Source organism: Schistocerca gregaria, unplaced genomic scaffold (genome assembly GCF_023897955.1).
Source record: "Schistocerca gregaria isolate iqSchGreg1 unplaced genomic scaffold, iqSchGreg1.2 ptg000676l, whole genome shotgun sequence".
Classification (NCBI taxonomy): Eukaryota; Metazoa; Arthropoda; class Insecta; order Orthoptera; family Acrididae; genus Schistocerca; species Schistocerca gregaria.
Window position 1 is genome coordinate 1 of NW_026062059.1, and position 16,494 is coordinate 16,494.

General features: G+C 51.4%; 4 protein-coding genes across 6 annotated transcripts in view; 3 read left to right on the forward strand and 1 right to left on the reverse strand.

The window, feature by feature from the left end:
• Window positions 1-5,678: 5,678 nt before the first annotated feature.
• Window positions 5,679-7,762, forward strand: LOC126318687 (serine/threonine-protein phosphatase alpha-2 isoform-like). Its single transcript, XM_049993493.1, has 2 exons — window positions 5,679-5,973; window positions 6,492-7,762. Exons 1-2 carry the CDS (start codon window positions 5,790-5,792, stop codon window positions 7,250-7,252), a joined length of 945 nt encoding a protein of 314 aa, XP_049849450.1. The 5' UTR covers window positions 5,679-5,789; the 3' UTR covers window positions 7,253-7,762.
• Window positions 7,763-7,806: 44 nt separating this feature from the next.
• Window positions 7,807-16,494, forward strand: part of LOC126318677 (crooked neck-like protein 1) — a 55,752-nt gene continuing 47,064 nt past the window's right edge. The window contains exons 1-2 of one of the 3 annotated variants that reach the window (XR_007557429.1): window positions 7,807-7,930; window positions 8,006-10,121. Coding sequence is in view for 2 of the 3 variants with exons in the window: in XM_049993483.1 (XP_049849440.1) it covers window positions 7,898-7,930; window positions 8,006-10,009 (2,037 nt within the window). In the remaining variant the exon portion in view is untranslated. The remainder of the gene's footprint in view (window positions 7,931-8,005; window positions 10,122-16,494) is intronic. The other 2 variants (XM_049993483.1, XM_049993484.1) reach the window with 2 other exon arrangements.
• LOC126318671 (uncharacterized) lies at window positions 10,040-14,093 on the reverse strand. Its single transcript, XM_049993476.1, has 4 exons — window positions 13,875-14,093; window positions 13,742-13,766; window positions 13,425-13,585; window positions 10,040-13,365 (listed from the first exon to the last, which is right to left on the reverse strand). Exons 1-4 carry the CDS (start codon window positions 13,911-13,913, stop codon window positions 10,153-10,155), a joined length of 3,438 nt encoding a protein of 1,145 aa, XP_049849433.1. The 5' UTR covers window positions 13,914-14,093; the 3' UTR covers window positions 10,040-10,152.
• On the forward strand, window positions 14,579-16,393 carry LOC126318690 (proteasome subunit beta type-4-like). The gene is made up of 3 exons (XM_049993495.1): window positions 14,579-14,840; window positions 15,005-15,081; window positions 15,147-16,393. The coding sequence occupies exons 1-3, from the start codon at window positions 14,725-14,727 to the stop codon at window positions 15,704-15,706; spliced, it is 753 nt and encodes a 250-aa protein (XP_049849452.1). The 5' UTR covers window positions 14,579-14,724; the 3' UTR covers window positions 15,707-16,393.

Consider the following 16,494-nt stretch of genomic DNA (forward strand, 5'->3'; position numbering starts at 1 on the left):
ACACACGCGAGACAGATGCTGAGGGAGGAGGAGGAGGAGGACGGCGGCGACGACGCGGAGGACGAGCGCCACGCGTCGCTCTCCTCCGGTGGGTCGGGCAAATCCGCCTCTTCCTCGTTGGCGAGGGAACGCGACTCCGCCTCGAGGACTGCCTCCCGCGGCGGCAGAGGTCAGCGCGACGGCGAGCCTCTCGACCGCCCCGCGAGCTGCAGCGCGGGGCGAAAGCGAGCTCGCGTCTCGTCGACCGGCGCCGCCTCGGCGGAGGAGGATCCCAACCTCAGCTACTCCTCTCGCACCGGCTCCTCGCCGTGCGCCGGCAGCAGCGTCCGCGCCAAGAAACCGCGCAGAGCCAGCGGACACGCCTACGAACTCCGCAGCCGCCAGCACCCCCCGACGCAGCCCCGCCCCGTCCAGACCCACCCGGTCCAGCACCTCCTACCTACTCAGAAACTCCGCACCTCGCGCGGCGTCTCCCTCATCCCCCGACGGCGTCGACAGCGACCTCTCCAACCGCGTCCATCGCGAGACCACCTCGGCGAACGGACCCCGCGACGAAGAGTGCCAAAAACCCAGGAAATCCCCGCGACGCGCGGTCCAAACTCGCTCCTCCAGCATCTCCCAAACGCCCCCCCTCTCCCCCCAACGCGCCTCCAGGCCCACCACCCGCGTCACCACCCGCAGCGCCTCCAGGCGACAATACGGCCCCCCCTCCTCTCGCGACAACCCCCCCTCTCGCTCCAGACCCCCGAACAACCTCCAGCGGTCCCGCTATTCTCGGTATCTCCAGCAATTTTGAGACGCCCCTTCGCCCCGAGAAAAAGAGTAATACAAACGCTACCGCACGCGCAGCCCCAGCGCGCTCGCACGCACGCCCCCCTCACCCAGTCCAAAGCGAGCCGGCCACCGCTCGACCCCCAAACAAACTGTAAATACTAGAGAAAACGATCAACGCCCTCTCGAAAAAACAAGAAAGATTTTTCGCGAAAGCTCCCTCCGCGCGTCCCCCTCTCGCATTCACTCAGCCATCCGCCCCCCTAGACATGATGATGCGCAAGGTGCTGCCGGTTTTCGGCGTCTTCGCGATCGGCGTGCTCTCCGCCTGCTACATACTGACGCCCATTTTCAAGGACGTTGCCCACCAAGGTCGCTCGAACCGCTCCGCGGGTCCGCGAGGCGCGTACTAACCCCCCTCCGCTGCTTTTCGAAAACAACAGAATCGAGTACGAAAAAGGCAAGGACGTCGATACGTTTCAGCGACAAGCGGACAACAGAAACAAGCAGGCCGCGGAGCCACTAGACAAGGCGAAAAACTCATGAACCACGGACACACACGTCTCCTCATCGCACGACTGCGTGTACAAACTTGTAGAATGCACGAGGATCATCTCGAACGGATAACTCTGCTGCGTGCTCACCCACCGACCCCCCTCGGTCCGCACCGCAGTCGTAGATCTTTCACGGGATTTTTTCAAGTTAACGCAAAGAGGCTACAATAAACAGCGCACCCGCCAACCAAAAACTTTTTTTTTTCTAAAAGCCACTTGTCTCGCGCTTTTTTAAATACCACTCTCGTCGCCCACCACGCATCTAACCCCCCTCGACTTCCTCTCGGCCCCCCCCCCCCCCCCAGCGAGGCTCGCTCCGGGGCAAACGCCTTCTCTCCCCCCCTCGCTCTCCCCTGACCCCCCCACCATGGACCGCCACCCGCAAAAAGAGTTCCTAAACGCTCTCTCGCTAGCGGTCGACCAAAAAAACTACGACAAACTCCTCTCGTTGGTCCAGAACTACGTATGTGAACTTGTTCGGCAATGCACCACTGAGAGAGAGAGCAAAAAAAAAAACAGATCACCCACGTAAGCATAAAGCAACACAACCCTAACGGTCGCCACACACCCTCTCTTAACTATGAGACGTATGTGTCGGACGCCTCCAAAAACTTGTGTTCGCACGTGTGTGCACATCCTATGTGTGAGCATGAGAAAAAACACATGAGACACGTCTCGTCTTACACGACGCGCGAAAAAACGTACTAATGAGTCCAAAACCCCCTCCGCGCGCTACGCCACGACACCTTCTCTTAGCACTCCAAACCCGCGCTGTTCGATATGTACGACGCGATCCTCAATCTCGATACGGCCACGCTACAAATCGAGGCGTGCGGCGCAATACATCTGGTCCTGCAGGACCTTGTTGGCGAACTTTCTGACTACCCCCGCCCAAACTCCCCACACGCCGGCCCCGATCCGTCATCCGACGATTTCTCCAGCGCCGCCGCTCTAGAAAGGCGCGTCCTGCCAGTCGTCGCCGCTCTCTGTTGCGTCATTCACATCTTTGTGTCCATAGAGTCAAATGCAGCTCCAGAGAGCCTATTTCACTCGGCCTGCATGCTCCACGACCTAATTTTTCACGTGAGCCACATGCCGACCCTTCAGCACGACCTCGCTAAGCTCTGCATACTCTGGTACCGGCAAGACCGACCCGGCAAGGAACTCCTGATCCCGCAAACGATCTATTGGGTGATAAGCAAATGTCTAGAAACCCACAGCAAAATCGCCGACGTAAAAATGCTGCTCTCTTGTCAGGAAATGCTATACTCAATCGACTTTCAGGACCAGAGCTCGACGCAGCTGCGTATCTTGCTTCAGCGCTGCATGAAACACGCACTGTTCGTCTCCTCTATAGAAGGAAAAAAGTTTTTGTGCTTCGTCTTCACCTCCCTGTCTCCAAATTTGGTAGTCGTTATGCACAAAACAATAAAAAATGAACTGCTCCAATGTCCAAAATCCAAGGCCAGAGCCTACGCCGAGGTCTACTACCAAGCATGGAAAAACGCAACGGGCGAAAACCTGCTTCGCATGGAACAAGCAATTCAAGACTGTATTCATATCTCCATTCACGCCAAGAGTTCATCTGTCATTTCGGCCATCAAAACTATTTTGAACCACATCTCCGGCCAAAAAATGGCCAACCCTCAAGTCGAAGCCATGCTAGAAAGACTCTACATGCCCGTGCTCTGGCGATCCTTCCAGGCCGCCAATCCCCATGTACGCGAAAATGCCATCATGCAGCTGGCCTTGGCGTTTCCAATCGCGCCCTCAAACAGCACACAAAGCAAGTTCGATGACTTGCTGCAGGAACAACTCAACTTCCTAGTAGAATCCCTAAGAGACCCGTACCACTTCGTTCGCAGGCAGACTGTGCTCACAATAGGCCGAATTTTGTCACTGTACTGGGAAATCCTTCAAACGCAAATAACGTCAACTCTACTCAACGCTCTGGTCTTTGAGTCTGCCTTCGACCAAGCCTCTCCATTGGTTCGAGAAGCTGTCTTCAAGGCCCTGCAGGCCGTCCTGCAAAACCCAATGTCTCACTCCAGTCTGAGGCAGCACATTTCGACTTTCGTCCCACACTTGTTCGACACGAGCACCAAAGTTCGAATGGCATTCGTGCGGCTCCTGCATGCCATGTCTAAAATTAAAAAAGTCAAATACTACCAATTCATAGACGCCAAGCACATGCTAGACGCCTTCGTGTCTGAAAAAACGCCCAAAGTCAAAGCACTTCTCGCGGAAATTCTGATATCAATCTATTGGCCCTGGGAAAACTGTAGCGTCACCCAACTAGTCGTCCGGTGTCTTGCGCTTTTGAACGAGCACCGCGCCGCTGCCAGAGAACTGTACGCCTACATCGACCTAAACCCCAAAAAAAACAAGATGCCCCTAGCCGTTCCTGTTGAGTTCATGTGTAAACTCATTAAAGTGCTGAAAGTGTGGCTTGAGATTCAAGAACGTAGCCCCAATACCGACTTGGAGAAGACGCCGAACGAAAAACGAATTAAACTTTCTGCTAGCCTTGATGCTGAAAGAGCTGCCACGCTGGTCGAAATCCTCAGCTCGATCTGGCGTTCAGCCGCTTCAAGCCCAGAAGGCGCCAATTTGATAGCACGTGCTTACCAATTACTGAATGACGACTTTCTGATTCTGCTATCCAGCCACGTAGAACAAACAACCACCGTGGCCTTGATACGTCAACTGGATCCGCGAGTTGTACCAAAAACAGTCGAGTACATGACCGAACAGGTCGCATCTCTGAGCGATGGCAGCTGGTCCTTAACTAACGCTATTGAATGCCTCTTTTCTTGGGGAGGCGAGATCTATCGACGACAATCGATAGATTTCTTGGTGGAGGGCCTGAAGCTGGGACTCCGCTCAGAAGAGCCCAAATCAACAAAGGGAAGCAAGAAACGACAATCACTATCGGCCAGAAGTCAATCAGAGCGGGCACTCAATGCCTTGTCGGAACTTATTGACCGTTCTGAGCAGATACGCGAGTATCTGCTAAGCTTTCCTGAAGTTTACCAAACCTTGATAGAAACGTTAGAAAAATATCACCAATTAGCAGAAAAATTGCTTTGTTTGTGTTTCGATGAAGAAATGACTATTGACGGTTCTCACGTTCAGCTAGCATTCTCTATCTACTACAGGTTAATAATTCACTTCTCTATTGAGAAGGATCGCACGCATGTGGCGTCATTTTCCAATTTGCTTGATTGGATCGAGAAAAACTGCCTGTCAAGGCTCGCCGCTGTTACACGCGAAGATGAGCTCGATTTACCAATTGAACGCGTCGCACCCTCGCATTTGGCATTTCCCCTGCGGCTCTTAGAGAACTTGTTGGTGATTCTGAGCGACCTGGTTATTTTAGGTCTTTCTGATCATGCTCTGAACCAGCAGCTTCTACGACTCTGCATCAACGCCCTCAGAATCAGATCAGACCAGTCTTTTTTACGAATTTGTACGTTATTTTTTTGGAAATTGTGTTTGCACCATCAAAGAAACTGCACGCACATGGCAATTTCTGTATCTGGTGGCGAGTTGGAACTCGGCCCAATGGTTATCCTTTCGATCCTGCGTTCCCATCCGGAGACACAGAACACGTCCGTCGCTGCACTGAAGCTGTGGATGGTGCGGGCAGCCAAAGAAAATCAGTCAGTTGTGGTCCCACCGCTCCGTACAATTCTTTTTTCCTATTTTTTTGACACCGCCAATGCACAATTTCAGCAGACGGACTACGAGGCCAAAGTGGCCTTGTTTGAGGAGCCACCGGTAGATGTCCAGATCATTGCCATGGTGTTTGGTTCGAGTCACGTTACGCTGTCAGAGTTTTTGACCTGCGTCAATGACACTCTGAGGCAAAGCTGCTATTCGAAAGATACAGTGTGGGTCATTGCGCACATGATGGCATTGGTGCTATCGCGATCTAAAAGCACAGGCAGAGTCCTCGTGACCAAACTCAAAAAGGCCTTGAATAAGGCAGTGGACAATATGCAAGAAGATGATTCCAACAAGGCCGGACTGCGTTCGAATGCTATCCAACTGCTAGAGCAGGCTTTAAATAAAGAGAGCGTATAAAAGAAACACACAATAAAGGAGAATATCAGCTGGGCGGTGTAGGTCGGCACACAGGCCGTCATGCGTTTTGTCACAGAGTTCAAGCCATCTTTGTACATACATAAAAATATCAAGCTGAGGTCGCTTTCAGAGGCCGAAACTGAGTGGATAAACTAATGTGGTGTGCTGCGTGAAAAATTATTTTAGAAATTGATGTCTATATCGATTGATAAATTGATAAAAATGTGTGATCTAAAAATTATATTTTACTTTTTTGCGTACACAGCTTGCACGAGACTAAAAGAAAAAACGAATCTTCATTTGGTTACAACCTTTTCTTTTACGTGTGTGCAAAGTCAACTCCAGTCAGCGCTGTTTTTCGAATCAAGGCTTGATAGCATGGCCTGTACGGAAGTGGACATAGATGCAATTATCTCTTCCCTGTTGAGTGTCTTGCACTCAAGGCCAGGAAAACTAGTGAACCTCGATGGACGCGAAATTAAAGCATTGTGTATGAAGAGCCGTGAGATCTTCATTTCTCAGCCAGCGCTTCTAGAGCTGAGCGCTCCTATTAAGATATGTGGTATGTATTTTACGCTGAAGCTGTGAATATGCCAGAAATTGCAGGTTGAAACCGAACGCAGCTCACAGTGCTCTGAATCCAATGCGTTTCGGCGCGCCGGAGCCCTCCAAAAAGGGCCAGGTCTTTTGGCGCGATACGACACGATAGACAAAGCTGCAGCATATAAAGAACAATTTGAGCTCGCTTTTTTCGTAGCTCATAGCGAGAGTGATCTGCAATCAAAGCAAGGCTTAATGATGGATGGTCTTTTCCCGCATTTTTCGAGAATAGGGAATATTAACAGATTTCTCGATGATGCGATAGAGACCACGTTCATCACAGTATCACGTGAGTGGCTTGAATAAATATGCGTGTGTATATGTGTGTGCGGTTTTTGTGTACGCGGTTCCATGTTTGTAGAGCCACCGACTCTGGACCCGCTGAGAAGCGCCGGTAGCGGCAGGTGTGTCTTCGTTTGCTCTTTGTGGTTCTCTGTTTGTCGGCTTTATTGACCTCTGTTTGTTTGGTGCTTCGTTAAGGCGACATACACGGCCAATATTATGATTTACTCCGTCTATTCGAGTGTGGCAAATTTCCGCCTGAGAGCAACTATCTGTTTTTGGGAGACTATGTGGACCGCGGCAAGCAGTCGCTGGAAACGATTTGCTTGTTGTTAGCCTACAAAATAAAGTATCCAGAAAATTTTTTCATTTTGCGCGGAAATCACGAGTGCGCCAGCATTAATCGCATATATGGCTTTTACGAGGAATGCAAGAGGAGGTATGATGTGAAGCTATGGAAGGCTTTCACCGATTGCTTCAATTGCTTGCCTGTTGCGGCAATTATCGACGAAAAGATCTTGTGCATGCACGGCGGACTGTCTCCAGATTTGAAGAACATGGATCAAATACGCAGAATTCACAGACCGGCGGACGTTCCGGACACGGGACTTTTGTGCGATTTGCTTTGGGCAGATCCTGATAAAGAGGTGCAGGGGTGGAACGAGAGCGATCGAGGAGTGTCTTACACTTTTGGATGCGACGTCGTCACTAATTTTTTGAAAAAGCAAGAATTAGACTTGATCTGTCGGGCGCATCAAGTGGTTGAAGATGGATACGAATTTTTCGCGAAGCGCCAGTTGGTGACTTTATTCAGTGCTCCTAATTATTGCGGTGAATTTGACAACGCGGGGGCTATGATGATTGTGGATGAGACCCTGTTATGTAGCTTTCAAGTTCTAAAACCTGCAGAGAAGCAAAAGTCTTCTGCTGCAAAGAAAAACTACAAATTTCCGTCCTAGGAGGAGTGCGTTGTCACCGAGAGAGGGTAATGTCTCTGTTTCAATGGGGGTGTTTGGAGGCTTTAATTTCGTCGAGGCTTTCTTAACAGAGGCATTCCTGCTTGGTGGCGATGGCGGTCTTTCGAGGAGTCGCAGCGATGACCAAAAAAATAGGCGCCAAGAGCCTGGTTTTGCATTTACTCTTGAAGTAGACTCTCTGCTTACTACTCTAGTTTATTACAATCTTGCGAAAAGATGTTTAAATACCACACTTCTTCCTGAACGCTCCACCTTCCAAGGGATATGCTTGAATTCGTCATCCTTGGATGGGGCTTATCAGGCCCTCACGGCTGCGTGAAGCACGGCGTGTATAGTGTCCCATCTTTCAGAAGAAGAAGAGCCGTAAATTAGTTTCTGACTGACTTTTAGAAGCCCTTTTTCTGTACGTATGCATCTTCTATGAAGGCTGTCCAATTTTTTTTATGTGTACGCTCAGGTTGTAGAGAGAGCTCATAGGGGTGGAGGCGGGGAGTTTTTGATGTTAGTTTTTTTTTTTTAGGGGGGGGGGGAGAAACATTATTCTTTGCGGGGTTGAGTCTGTCATGTTGACTATGACCTCCGGAGCTCTCGTCTAGAGTTGGCGAGTTGAAGAGTGCAAACGGCTCGATGAGCAACCAGCTGAAGACGTCTAGAATAAGGGTGCGCGGGCGTTGGAGAGGATGAGGGTTCGTCGAGGACGCGGCGCTGACGAAGACGCGGATTTGCTCTTTCTAGCCGGTGAAAAACAAAAGTGCCGCGCCGATTCAGATAACGGTCGAGCAGATTCTTCGCGATGCTTTCGAGCAGCGAGAGACACTGGTGAAGCCGCCAGAATGGGAAATTCGAGACAGTGAGGAGTTGTATGAGTACCGGTTGAGAAAGCGGAAGGACTTCGAGGACTGGATTAGCTTCGGTAGACAGAACATCGCGACGTACATGCGCTATGCAAAATGGGAGGAACAACAGAACGACTTGGTTAGAGCGCGGAGCGTGTACGAGCGTGCATTAGAGATGACGGTTCGCGAGCCGGTGGTCTGGGTTGCGTATGCCGAGATGGAGATGCGTCATAAGAACGTCAATTTGGCGAGGAACGTGTGGGACAGAGCGGTCACGCTGATGCCGAACGTGTCGCAATTTTGGTACAAATACATTCATATGGAGGAAATGCTCAAGAATTACGCCGGCGTTAGGCAGCTTTACGAGCGGTGGATGCAATGGGTTCCAGAGGAGAAGGCCTGGTACGCGTACTTGCGCTGGGAGATTCGAAATCGCGAACACGAGCGCGTGAGGGACATTTTTCACCGCTTGGTGCGAGTACACCCTTCCACGCGCTCGTTTATCAAGTGGGCCAAATACGAGGAGTCCGTGAACGACCTGGAGAGAGCCAGAGCGGTTTATACGACGGCGTTCGAAGTTCTGTCGGGAGACGTGGAGCAGGGCGTGGAGCTGAGTGCTCAGGAATGCGAGTTTCAAGAAAAACTATTTGTGAGTTTTGCTCAGTTCGAAGAGCGATGTCGCCAATACGACCGAGCGAGGGCGATTTACAAGTACGGGTTGGACAACTTGCCCAAGTCCTCGGCGAGAGAAGTTTATAAGTCATTCGTCACGTTCGAAAAAAAGTTCGGAAATCGAGACACAATCGAAGACGTCATTTTCAACAAGCGAAGATTTCGCTTCGAAGAGGAAGTCAAAGCCAATCCTCATGGGTACGATATTTGGTTCGACTATTTGAAACTAGAAGAATCGACCAAGAACCCCGCTCGGGTCAGAGAAATTTACGAGCGCGCGATTGCAAATGTACCGCCTGTTCCCATAAAGCAATATTGGAGGCGCTACATTTTTTTGTGGATCAATTATGCCATCTACGAAGAACTTGAGGCAAAGGACATCGAGCGCGCTCGACAGGTTTACAAGACCTGCCTGAACTTGATCCCCCACCGCCAGTTTTCGTTCAGCAAAATTTGGATTATGTTTGCGCACTTTGAACTGCGACAGAACGACCTTGAGGCTACGAGAAAAATTATGGGACAGGCTATTGGAAAGGCTCCAAAAAAAAGAGTGTTCGAAGCCTACATTCAGTTCGAGCAGGCCTTGGTCAACTTCGACCGATGCAGGACCATTTACACCAAATGGATAGAACACAGTCCGGAGAGCTGCCGTGCCTGGATTGCCTTTTGCGAGTTTGAAATCAGTCTCGGAGAGCACGAACGCGCGATTGCCCTGTTCGAGCTGGCCATCGACCAGCCCATTTTGGACTTGCCTGAGCTTCTCTGGAAGGCCTACATTGACTTCGAGATTTCTCAGAAGCGCTACAAGCAGACGACGTCGTTGTACGAGCGACTTTTGCAGAGAACGCAGCATGTCAAAGTTTGGCACTCTTTTGCACAGTTCAAGAGGAGCATTGGGTCCATTGGGGATGCGCGAGAGATTTACAAAAGGGGTTTTAATTGTCTCAAGAGCGACGAGGCCAAGGACCAGAGAATCACGCTCATCGAGGCTTGGAGGGATTTCGAGCAGGAATTTGGCGACGAAAACACCCTTCGAGAAGTTGTAAACGAAATGCCTCGACGCGTCAAAAAGAGGAGGCAAATTCTCACGGAGGACGGCCAAGAAGCCGGGTGGGAGGAATACTACGATTACATATTCCCGGACCGCGAGGAGACGAAGCACAAGCTGAAGCTCTTGGAAGCAGCTAGGAAGTGGAAAGAGGAGCAGAGCAAAAGTGGTGAAAAAAAATAAACAAGTGAATAAATAGTGAGGGGGAGCATGCAAAAAGGGGGGAGTATTCAAGGTTTGAGGAGAACGCGGTTCGCCGCCATCAACAAAAATCTGTTTTACGGATTGAAAAAAGGTTTTTTTTTTTTTTCACCTGGAGTTGGGGTTCACGTTTTTTCGTTGCCGACGACTTCCCCCTTCGGAGTCGCGTGGGTTTCCGGGTGTCCTCGGTTCGGAGTGGGGGCGCTTGGGGGGAAGTCGTCCGCGCCGATGCATTCTGCCATCATTTGGTCGAATTGGGCGATGATGGCGTCCTCTGCCTGCTTGCTGAGGTGGCGGGCGCTCGTTTGCTTGTCGTCCGTCGCGGCGTGGGTTGTTTGGACGCGCGAGCCGGGCTCGATTGGCCCGTCGCAGATGGTTGGGCCGACGTAGAAAGGTGGGCAGACGCGGTAGGGAAGGGATTGGGCTACATCGATGGGGACGGAGTCTCTGCTTTGAATGGAGTCGATGGCGAACAGGACGTCCGAGTAGAAGTGGTAGACTTGGATGTGTGGGCCGATGCTGTGGAAAACTTCGTCTAAAATGGACTTCAGATCTCTCGACAGATAGACCTGGAGGAAGAGGTACCGCTGGAAGAACAGCATGAATCTGTTTAGTTCTTGAGGAGAGGAGACGAGCAGAGTTTGTTGACTTCCGAGAATGAAGGCACATATGAGGCGGACTCGAAACGAGTCTTCGAAGCGCGCGTAGGAAGTTATTTCTTCGGCGGTCGCCGCGAAGAACTGTTGGCTTTCTCGCATGTCTTTGTTGCCGCTGCCGAACGTGAACGTGCGATAGCGCAGGAGAGTGTAGAGGACGCCGAAGGCGGTTGGGTTGTCGACCATGTGCAGATTGTACAATTCGGACAGAACTTTGATGTACATGAGTAGTTTTTGGTGGTTCGAGTTAGATTGTTCTTGCAGGTGGATTCTCAGCCTTTCTAATAGACTGTGAATGTACTTTACGCAGAAGTCGCCGTGATAGGACTGGTAGAGGGCCAGAAGCAGCCTGCACACGCTTTCGAGACAGTGGTAATCGCTCTTCTCCACGTCTAGCATCTGCTTCAGCAAGTAGGTCTCGTTCTGCGCCCAGTCCAGCTTTCGCAGCTGGGTGGCGACCGTCTCGACGGTGTCCTTGTTCAAGTCGCCCAATAGCTTCTGAATGTACTGGCGAGTGGGCGAGAGCACCTTGGACGCGCGACCTAGTCTCTCGATCGGTTTGCACGCCGCGATGGCGTTCCTTATCATCATTTCGACCCTTACGGGAAACGCCCTGGCGTTTTTGATCGAGACGATCAATTCGAGCAAGTTGCGCATGTGCGCGTGGTACTCCGGCGAGCAATACAGAAAGCGGCCGCAGGTCTCCAGCATCTCGCACACAACGTCGACGTTGTGGTGGTGGAAGTCGTCTAAACACATTTTGAGAAAATTCAAAATTGTACCCACAGGACACAAACGAAACTTGACCAACTCGCTCAAGAAGTGAATGTTCTTGATCTTCGTCTGAATGTTCATTTGGTCCTTCTGCTTGAAGTGCGTCTCGAACTCCTCCTCGAGCTTCTTGAGCAGCCAGTCCTTGATCTCTCTGAAGAAAGGGTTCAAAATGGCGACAAACCTCGAATAGTACTTCAAGATGTTCAACCGGTTTCTAGGACTGTTGAACAAAAACTGCGCCATCTTGAGTCTCCAGGGCTTCTGGGACAGCTGGTAGAAGTCGACCGCGGCCTTGTCGATCGACTCCTGGTCGGAGCACGTGCTCAACCTGCAAATAAACATTTGAAAATTCTTGGAACTCAACACGCTGCTGGACACGCTCTGCTCCGCGTCCTTGGACGGCGACGCGTCCGGCGCCGCCGCGAGACCGCTCGCATCGCACTCTGCCGCGGGCGGCTTCGCCGCCGCGGCGGACGAAGAAGTCAGCTCCTTCAAATCTGGGATGACGTTGTAAAACTCGTACGTCTCCTGGTCACCCCAAATGGCGTCTCTATCAACGCCGGCCTCGGAGAACGCGTATTCGCTCGACTGCTTGCCCTTGCTCTTATCCGCGAACTCCTCCTGGGGCAACTCCGGGAGCTCTTTGCCCAAAAAATCGGCGAACGCCTTCGCCGTCTTGAAAAAAACGTCAAACTGCTCCTGCAACCTCGCGTACTCGTCTCTGGCCTCCTGCGGAAGCTCGAGCCTCGTCTTCAAGGTGCGCCTGTTCGTCAGCTCCAGCTTCTGCAGGTCCCTCTGGTCCATAAACAGCATTCGAAGCACCTTCTCGTAGTACGCGTTGAATTGTGACACCAAACTCTCGTACAAACTCTCCGAAACAATCGACTCGCCGCAGACGGGCGCGTCCCCCACCGACAACAGCTCGTCGACCTCCTCCTCCTTCAGCACGATCGACAGCGGCCCCACCTCGTCCTTCTCCCCCCTCCTCCTCTTCTCGTAAAACTCTCTCAAACATCTCACCCTGCTCTCCTGCGAGTAGGGCACCACGCGCAGAATCTCTCGCCCACCGGCCTTGACGAAGCACAGCGCGAGCTGCAAGGTCGTAACGCACTTCTGGCCCTTGGGCTCGAAAATCTCTCTGACCACCGCGCCGAGCACGGACTCGTCGCTGTAGACCCCCGTCACGAACAGGTAAACCAGCTGCCACACGGCCTGCTTTCGGCGCGAAAAGGGACTCTTCTCAAAAGGCAACCTCTTAATCAGCGCAGACACTATTTCCGACGAAAAATCGGCGTACAAGCGGTGAAACTCCGAACACACCTGCACAAACGTGTTTATGTCGGCCGCCCTCACGGACGCGTTGAGGAGGTTCGATACGGCCTCGCTGACGTACTTCGTTAAGTTCAGCGTCCGAAGCTCGCGAATCAGGGCCTCCTTGTGCGAGTCGCACAAACTGGTCGACAGCTTTCGAACGAAACTTGTGTTCTTGGAAATAGAAGAATTCAACCCTCTGAAATACGACGGGTCAGGTCGAGACGCCTCAATTTGAAGGTTAGACTTCCTAAGCTCCTTCAATAGCAACGCCCGGCGTCTCTCAGATATGTAGCGCAGCGTCTGCTCCTCAATCATGCGGCGCTCTTCTTCTGCCTTGGCCTTTTTTTCTTGTTCTTTTTTTTGACGTTCCTGTTCTTCCAATGCCAGTCTGTCCTCTTCTGCCGCCCTTTTGACGGCTTCCTCCCTCTTGATAGCCTCCTCCAACGCGCGCTGTCTCTCCGACTCCTCAGCATCGGCCCCGGACACACCGGGCGAGCTAAGAGGCGGCTGAGCACCTTTGAGTTGCCTAGACCCCGGGCTCTTTCCTCTTCCGTTCCTCTGCGGCCCGTGGCCTCCACCGTCCTTTTGCGAGCACTCGAGACGCGGTCAGTCACCCCCTCCGGCTCAACCAAAAAAAAAAAAAAATAGAGTACCTGTTGCTCGTTGATCTTGCCCTTTCCCCTGCCGTCGCTCCCCGCTGTCGATGTCCTGGCCGAGTCCGTACTCTTGAAGGACTTCCCACCGTTCAAACTCGCCGGGAACTTCGCCGGGTCCGGATGGCTCAAACATCTGTTACCTGTTGACGCCGCCGAACCTGTTTGACTTCAGAGGTTACAAATAATGCATACGGACTCGTCAAATCCCACAGGCTCATTTTCAAGTCAGACGCGACAAATTGTTCTCCTCTCTATCTTCCAACCGCCTGGAACCCGTAGGGCGGCCGCGAGACGCGCGTGGCATCCAGTCGTACCTTCGTTCGAATCGCTTCTAGCACTCTGCATACGGTCAAAGAAAAACTTCAGTACGAGTCGCGCGCCCTTTGAGTCGCAAGTCCATCATGTCGACAAGACAAATCAGGTCGAGCGACAAAGCCAACAACATACTCTAACGACCCATTGCCCCAAATGTTTTTGTTGAGACATGTGAAGCTTGACATTCAAGGCGAGACAACCGTCAATGAAAGCGACGCAATCGTGTACGAGAGTTTTCTCTGTTTTCGTAACTCTCTCTCGGCGCAGTGCTTCTGTCTTTTCTGTGCACGCGCCTCGCAAGGGTTCCAACAATGCGTATGTAATTTTGCGCTCAGACGAAACGGGCAAAAGAGACTCCTGCCTAAAAAAAAACAGAAGACGCAAAATTTATAATTATCAAAACGAGAAATTTGCTGCTCTGATGCATAGAACAAATTGGGTCAGAGGACGAGCAAGGAGAAAACAAGCCTCGTCAATTGTTTCCAGTTATCGCAACTTTTTTTTTTGGCTCCAACCTATACCGAAGCCAACTCTATCTAACATGCACCGCATTCAAGAGAGACACCATTCCGGAGGTCACTGTTGAATCCTGAAGCAGATCCGTGCGCTTTCGACTTAGAAGCGACGCCCCTCCGGCGCGGAATGGCTTCCGATGGGCGAGAACGGTAGAGAAGGACACCAAAACTCAGGGGTCCACTCAACAGAGCACAGGGACGCACTTCTGCCAAAGGGACGCCAGGAACAAATGCACAGGCAACAAGTCGGGGCGATGTCTTTCTGCCAAAAAAAAAAAAAGGAGCGCGGGGCCGTAAACGGGAAGCCATGCCGCACCTAGGCGTCATAACGGTCGGAATTTGCACTCTTCAAGTGAATCGTTCTGAAAAATGTAAAGGTTCGAAAAAAAAAGCGACCGCCACACACACTTTTTTTTTTGGGATTGTACGCACATACTGCTTTAATTTTGGCTTCAGCGCACTTAGTCATGGATCCTTCCGTTGGCTACTGGCCGTGCAAGGTTGGTCAATGGCCGATTGACAAAAAGAAACTACTCGAAAACTTCCTGGTTACAGAACCCTCCTTTCACAAGACACACACTCTGTGCGTTGAATATGACACGTTTTTTTTTGTTCGAACCGTGCAGAGCACGCCCAAGCTCTCGAAATGGCCCCTCCACTTTTCTACCTCTTGCGTGGGGATCACTGAGTGCTGCTGAACCGTGTAGTTGCTCCTTAACGTTTGAACTTACCGTCCGAAATGATGAGAACACCCTACGTGACAGGATCCTCTGTTCTGGGTATCAAATACAAGGATGGAGTCATGCTGGCGGCAGACACGCTCGGTACGTACGCTTGATCTGCTGCGAATTTCCGGACATACGCGCTCTTTGCTGACAATCAGTCACAGCTTCGTACGGGTCTCTGGCTCGTTTTCGCCTCGACCGAATCAAGAAAATCAATAAAACAACGCTGCTCGCCGCTAGCGGAGAAATGTCAGACTTTCACTCAATAGTTCGCGACTTGGATCGCATGATGACTGCCGAGTTCTGTATGAACTACGGCCACGAATCAACTGCTCACGAGATCTTCTCATATCTGTCTCGAGTTATGTACCATAAACGCAACCGCTTCGACCCCCTCTGGAATCAGCTCGTGATCGCCGGATTCGATTCCGAAGGTAAATCTATGTTGGGATACATCGACCTAAACGGCACTGCATTTAGAGATGACGCCATAGCCACAGGATTTGGAGCCTATCTCGCACTTCCAGCACTCAGAAATAATCAGAGTGATCAGATGACGGAGGAGTCGGCCTTCAAACTGCTGGAAGACTGCTTGAAAGTTCTATTCTATCGCGATGCAAGAGCGTCCAGCGAAATCCAAATTGCGAAAATCACACGCGATACCATCGAAATCTCAAGTCCTTACAAACTAAGCACCGATTGGTCATTGGCTAAGATTGATTGAAAAGCGAAATCCTAAAGCCGAATGCCACCTTTAATAAATATATGCAGAACGAACATATGCACAAAATACAAACTCTGCGTGTGTACGTCGTGTTCTATGCTGTCATACTAATAGAGCGTCGCGCAAGCTGTTCTATCAGACTCTATAAAAGCGTTTCGTTTATTCTTCAGACCGCATTGTCTCCACGCCCCTTTCAACGGGCTCCTCGGTCTATTTCAAGAGTCCCTTGTATATATACTGAGAAACGAGAGTCAAACGGTACAACATCTTTTTGACCCCATTCTGTGAGGGGGGGGCAGACTCCGAAGTAGGGGCAAATCCCTCTACGTACCACCGTTCTAAACATTCATGAACCCCTGTGAGCTCGCGTAGAGAGCCAGAGAATGCATACTAGGTCTTCGCCGTTGATGCGCGAAAATTTACCGCGAAGTCCACCGCGCACTCTGTCGAACGGACCCCAGACGGAAAGGGCCTTTTCTCCTCGCTAGCAGGTCCTTTGCCCCGTGACTCGCTCAATTCTGCCCGCGACACTCGAACGAAAGCTGGCAGGAAGCAAACGGCCCCGTCTTTCGAACGTGCGCAGGTTACCGCTCGCAGCGCCGCGCGGCCGAGCCGGCAAGACAGAAAATGCGATAGTCCTCGCAGAGCCTTGCTGTTCGAAGACAGACAGGGACCCGGGAAAGGATTTTAACGCGCGAACAGTAAAGACTCCACACGGAAACGCCGCTCACAGAACTTTGAAGGCCGAAAAACTTGACATGTACAACTGAAGAATTGATTTAGCAAAA

Excerpts from the sequence above, each read along its gene's own strand:
- LOC126318690 (XM_049993495.1), top strand. The coding sequence starts at position 14,725 with ATGGATCCTTCCGTTGGCTACTGGCCGTGCAAGGTTGGTCAATGGCCG. Across the intron at positions 14,841-15,004 it reads TTTCACAAGACACACACTCT|AACACCCTACGTGACAGGAT; the intron begins GTGCGTTGAATA and ends CGAAATGATGAG. Across the intron at positions 15,082-15,146 it reads GCTGGCGGCAGACACGCTCG|CTTCGTACGGGTCTCTGGCT; the intron begins GTACGTACGCTT and ends AATCAGTCACAG.
- LOC126318671 (XM_049993476.1), bottom strand. The coding sequence starts at position 13,913 with ATGTCTCAACAAAAACATTTGGGGCAATGGGTCGTTAGA. Across the intron at positions 13,767-13,874 it reads TGGGGCAATGGGTCGTTAGA|AGTGCTAGAAGCGATTCGAA; the intron begins GTATGTTGTTGG and ends GACCGTATGCAG. Across the intron at positions 13,586-13,741 it reads TAGAAGCGATTCGAACGAAG|GTTCGGCGGCGTCAACAGGT; the intron begins GTACGACTGGAT and ends GAAGTCAAACAG.
- LOC126318687 (XM_049993493.1), top strand. The coding sequence starts at position 5,790 with ATGGCCTGTACGGAAGTGGACATAGATGCAATTATCTCTTCCCTGTTG. Across the intron at positions 5,974-6,491 it reads CGCTCCTATTAAGATATGTG|GCGACATACACGGCCAATAT; the intron begins GTATGTATTTTA and ends TGCTTCGTTAAG.